General features: G+C 37.2%; 1 protein-coding gene across 2 annotated transcripts; it reads right to left on the bottom strand.

Moving 5' to 3' along the window:
- Positions 1-1143: 1143 nt before the first annotated feature.
- tmem9 (transmembrane protein 9) lies at positions 1144-3460 on the bottom strand. Of its 2 annotated transcripts, XM_077513001.1 has the most exons (6): positions 3402-3460; positions 3207-3307; positions 2887-2978; positions 2677-2785; positions 2412-2543; positions 1144-2294 (listed from the first exon to the last, which is right to left on the bottom strand). In XM_077513001.1, the coding sequence occupies exons 1-6, from the start codon at positions 3451-3453 to the stop codon at positions 2154-2156; spliced, it is 627 nt and encodes a 208-aa protein (XP_077369127.1). In that variant the 5' UTR covers positions 3454-3460; the 3' UTR covers positions 1144-2153. The 2 variants fall into 2 exon arrangements, with proteins under 2 accessions (XP_077369127.1, XP_077369129.1); XM_077513003.1 differs by having other exon boundaries at positions 1145-2294; positions 3207-3439.
- Positions 3461-5713: the final 2253 nt, after the last annotated feature.

Raw genomic sequence — 5713 nt, 5'->3', positions numbered from 1 at the left:
CTTGGGGATGGTAAAAAGGTTTGGGGGGTAGAATGTGGAAGAAGGGCGGAGATGAAATCGAGGGAGTGTCTGGGCAGGACAGGAGGAGCGAGACGAAGGCTGATGAAGCTCACAAAGTTTTCTTCCTCCGTGTTTACATCTGCTCACTATGTTTACTTTTGGGGCATGAGCATTAAAAATTAATTTGCCTAAATAAAAAAAATTATATATATTCAAATGTGTTGAATTACATTTGTTCTACCAATGTATGCAAAAATTGACCAAATTGCATCAGTCTGTTAAAAATTTGGTAACAGTTAAAAATGTTATACAAAGTGAAGGTTTAAGTTGACATGCGTCTTCAAGAATAGCGTATCTGAACTGATTATTTGACGAGAGCAGCATTTGAAAAAAGTGCTCCTTCATGTCGTCTATCGCCCTCTAGTGCAAATATTTAGCATAAGCAGATTAGGAACACAAACACACCCAAAATTGCTTAACCAGTGTATTCTTATTTTGCAACAAGACAAATATACAGACAAATAAAACAGTAGCAAGAACATTCAAATTAGTCGTACTGAATAAAACAATCATGACAATCAAACTTATGAAAAATAAGTCAGTGAGAACAATCGGGGTTACCAATACAAGACAATGTAATCTGTATCCTACTTACTGACAGGCTTAATCATCTACTACTTATTTAATGACATAGATTGAATGCTCAATAGAGTCATAAAACAAACAGCACACATTAATAGTATGTGTGCAACTTCCTGTGAGCAGTAATAAATTATGAATGAACAATAGGGATGCTTGACTAGATTTTCTTCACCTTTACACAAAGCTTCAAGGCTTAAAAAAAAAAAAAAAAAAAATCACAATTAACAAAAAATAAATCACAATATTAAAATTATGACATAACGACTAAAGACTAATGACTAAAGAGCATCAGTGTGCAGTGTGCAACCACCAATCAGCAACCACACAAAATCACTTATTGGTGTTTTGTTTCTGGGGAACTTTTCCTTCATATGTCACTAAAAACAACTATATTATTCCTAATTTTTTGACACACTTTTTGTAACACCCTACAATGCCACAAGATGGTGCCAAAGCCCTTGCTAATGGAAAGTTAACTCATTCACTCCCAAAAAGGTATTTCTACGTTTTTTTTTTTTTTTAAGTTTTTGTTTGCTAGAGTTTTTGTATGAAGGCTTTGATGCAACGGCCAGCGGGTGGCAGCAAAGTATAAGAGATCAATCAGGTCCATGTTGCAACAAGCTCTTTTTCCCAGTATTTTCAACAGGTTTGTGAATAATGATGAAACTTAGCTCATTCTAATTCTTTTTCTTTTGGCAGGTTCCATGTTTTTATAGCAATAGAGCATGAAAATGGCGGGGAGTGAATGAGTTAATCACAAAGCAATATCAGATGGAGACGCCAAAGCACACATTCACTGGCATGCTGAATTGCTGCTCTATGGAGTTCTTATTGGGAAATATATACTAAGTTGTATTTTTTTTCCCATTTCATTTCAAGTGTCAAGGAAGAGGTGGATTGCCTGGCCACCATTGCTGTATTACTACACCATAAAGAGAAGAGGCTGTTGGCAATTATCATTGGCTGCACATGTGCATTTGGGTGACAGAGACTCTCCACACTTCACTTTTCAGCCACAGGGTCATTATCAAATTGTACTGTAGTTTAATATTACTGTAAAACAATAAAAATATTGTATTTATTTACTGTATTGGTACAGCTTCGTGGTGGCTAAGTGGCGCTCGCATTGCACAGAGAAACATCTTTTTTGTGTGAAAGGTAATTCAAATTTTGAATATATATTTTTGGTAGTATTATAGTCAAATATTTAATTTTTTTTCCCATTTTTTTCCATCACTTCCTATCCCCCCACAAATTGAAGGGGTTTACCGTAATGCACATGCAGAAGTTGATGATAACAGTAAGTGTTAGCCACAGGGATATTACAGCCTTGGCCTTCAAAAATAAGGAGTGAGAAGCATCATGATCAGTGCTATACTAATTGATCCCTTTTTGAATCAAGGCATGGAATGCCATGCAGTTAAATTGTGGGAGTGAAGAGCAATCGAAAAGTGCAGCTGGTGAAAGAGAAGATACCTGCTCTAAAGCCTTCTGGATCGCAGACGCTGGGTTTAACTAAGCATCTTGTGGCGGTCAAACACAGTCTTGCGCTGCTCCTGGACTTGCTTCTTCCAACGTTGCTGTGCCCCCTCCACCCGCTCCAGCACTGTGTTTCCTCTGGCCTGGCTGCTGCCCACCTGCGGACGCATCTCCTACAACGAAGCCAGACAAGAATAGCGCACGTGGAGAAGCGGAGATTTGTGGGAAGGTAAAAGGAATGGCTACCTTGAGCGGATTTAAATGCACATATTTGGTATTTGATACTATACCTCAGAGTCCTCCTCGTTGTGCAGAGGCTGGGTGTAGGCATCGCGCTTGCGAATGAGAGGATCAACCAACAGGAGGAAGAGCATGTACAGCAGCAGCGCACCCACCACAGAGAGGTAGATGATGATCGTCACCTGTAACATAATCAGTGAATCTTAGCCATAAAGTAAAGGTTAAAAACCCCTGACAGATGACAACACTAATAACTGAGGCAGCAAAAATAATTATTGATGAGATATGAGGTTCTATCAGGAAGCACTAACCTACCCTGATAGTATTGCTACTCCGCTCTTCGTACTTGCACTCACACAACAGGCAGTAAGCTTCAACATCACGGCCAGGCACCGGCATGGGATCCACCACATGGAGGCAGTTGCTAGAAACAAAGAATCAAACAACAACAAAACATCAGAATTTAACAATTAACATCGCCAATTGGGACAGAACAAGGGTACAAACTAAACACGTTACACTTACCAATCCTTTTGGGTGAAATTTCTGTTGTAGACGTGGCCACTGATGTTTCTGTAAGGCGGGCAGATGCACTTGCATCGAACGTCTTCGAAATTCTGTAATTACAGTAAAACATAAATAAATAAAAAAATAGAACCCACGTTGAAGTTGTCTGACTTTATAACCTGGTATTTTTTTTAATTGTACATTAAATAAAGCATGTCATCATTTCGGTTTAGTACAGCAAATAGACTGTGCAAGAGCACCTAATGTTGCGTACATAATTATATTATTGTTTATGTATAATAATTTCCCTGACTGTTTAGGATGGACGACTGTCTTACCTTCGCATTTGCAACAGCAGCCGCATCCAGCAGCAGGGCGAACACCGCCGCAGCTACGACAAATGTCCACGAAGTCCCCCCAGAAAACGACATTCTCTGACCTACACTCAACACATACAGCGCCACAAATTCAATAATACAATAACAATAGTGTACAATCAACGTAATGTGTGCGGGAACGCTCGAGAAGCTAACCTAGCTTGTCAGGTGCTAAATTCCCCCCCACTTCCTTGTTCCGGTTTATCATCACACACGGCAACAGTGCCACCTACTGGTTAAAATACACATTACTATTATTATTATTATTATTATTATTATTATTATTATTATTATTATTATTATTATTATTATTATTATTATTATTATTATTATTCCATCCATCCATTTTCTTGACCGCTTATTCCTCACAAGGGTCGCGGGGGCTGCTGGCGCCTATCTCAGCTGGCTCTGGGCAGTAGGCGGGGGACACCCTGGACTGGTTGCCAACCAATCGCAGTATTATTATTATTATTATTATTGTTAGTAGTAGTAGTAGTAGTAGTAGTAGTAGTAGTAGTAGTATTTACAACATACAACATTAGCATTTAATTTAAATTTGTTTACTTATCATTGAAACTAGTCAAAGTATGGTTTTATAATAGTGTATATTAAAAAAATGCTATTACTGCTTTTGAGATACTTCTAAAACGTATAAATAAATAACTACAGTTGAGTTGAGATCACTGTGTAAAATAGGAACATTTACGAAAATGCCCATTTAGTGAAATTAGCACAAAAAAAAAAAAAAAAAGAACATGTTCATGTCATAATTAATTAATTAATCTTTGAAGATACATACTTTTTATAAGACCATCAATTGCTGATATTTTCTTGAATCCCCTTATATTTAATCGACCAAATTCACTTATAGGGTTTTATGTACATGCCAGGTATGATTTGAGTAGGTTTTCATTTATATTTGTATCATTTGTGAAGTTTCTTTTTTTTTCATTGTCTGTCTCTTCTACTGAAGGTTATTTCCAGTTGTTAAAAGCATGACTGAGGAGTTTTGAAACTCATCAAGTCTTTTCCTATAAATTCAAGCCAATACTGTATATAAATGAAATCCTACTTCTCTGGTGGAATGTGAAATTTAAGCCCTGACTCATTGACCAAATCAATACCTCCATTTCCAAGTAATCCTGTTTTGATGTTTTTCTGTATCGTCAGATAGCCTTAATAAGCCAAAGGAATCAAAGTATGACACATTCAGACTGAACCACTTGAGCTTGTGGTCGGAGAGATCAATTGTAGGTATTGTTATTTCTCTGGTAAGCCTAGATATTAGTGTTGAATTGCACAAGACATCTTCTGTCTCATCTCAATCATCTGTGTGCCCCTTCAGTCATCATCTACATTGCACCCCCCCCCAGCACCATCCCCCCAAAAAGTCTCTTCTACATACAACATATGTTTATGATGAGGCGTCTACATAATGTACAGGGTTTTTAACTTGAAACCGGTCATTTCATTTTCTTGTTACTTTAACCACAGCTTGTGTATAAATTGTATGTTGTACATGTTAGGATGGAACAACCGTAACGCTATTAGTTAAAAAATAAAATAAAATAATCACCCATCCAATGCAAACATACATCAGTACATACAAAAAAGTACATTACATGAAAAGTATTGATTGAATCCATGAATTAATTTTTATGTTGGCAGTCTGCCACTAGGAGATGCTACAGCATAAGGCTCCTGGCAAAGCAAACAGCGTCTTGGTGGACATTAATGGTTCGGTGGCCAGGACTAGTTCTTTGCAACAAGAATGAAGCTGTCGTTGTATCGCTCTCACACACGCAGACACAAATAAATAAATAAATAAATAAATAAATAAATAAAGCCAAATTGTAATAATAGTGTGAAGCCAGGATAACATATGTCACACCGACTTTTAATAGTAATATGCATTGTATTTACCTAGGTGGCTTAAAGGGGGTGTCATAGCATGTTAAAAGTAAACGATAGTTACGAATGTAACTGGTTATGAGTCTCGAACGACCGTCAGTAGGCGGTGCTTAAAAGCACGGAAATCCCCCACGCGATTTCCGTGCTTTTAAGCACCGCCTACTGAGGGACGAAATAGAATTGTTATTATGCCTCTGTTTCTGATTAGTATAATGTTTCATCAGGCGTGTTGATTTCTTGAATATCAGGCCTACATTAAAGATTCTATTAATCATGTACAACTGTCAAATTATGACCATTCAATGACATTTTTTAAAATGCAAAATCTTACTTTTGCTTTTATATCAGGAGCAATACAACTGTTTTTATTGTATACATTCTGATGAAGTCATGCATGACCTATAAGAAACTCTTCTCTGTCCTTATTCTTCACAGCCCTCAACCTTTTACAAAGGTTCCTTTTGACCTTTATCATATCATCTGCAGTGTCTTTTTTGCCTCCTCTCTTCCTTTATATCATGCTTTTCTAGACAACGCTGTTTGAATAACAAGACTAT

Source organism: Festucalex cinctus, chromosome 2 (assembly GCF_051991245.1).
Source record: "Festucalex cinctus isolate MCC-2025b chromosome 2, RoL_Fcin_1.0, whole genome shotgun sequence".
Taxonomy (NCBI): Eukaryota; Metazoa; Chordata; class Actinopteri; order Syngnathiformes; family Syngnathidae; genus Festucalex; species Festucalex cinctus.
The sequence above is the reverse complement of the archived record's forward strand: the minus strand, read 5'-3'. Positions and strand labels throughout refer to the sequence as shown.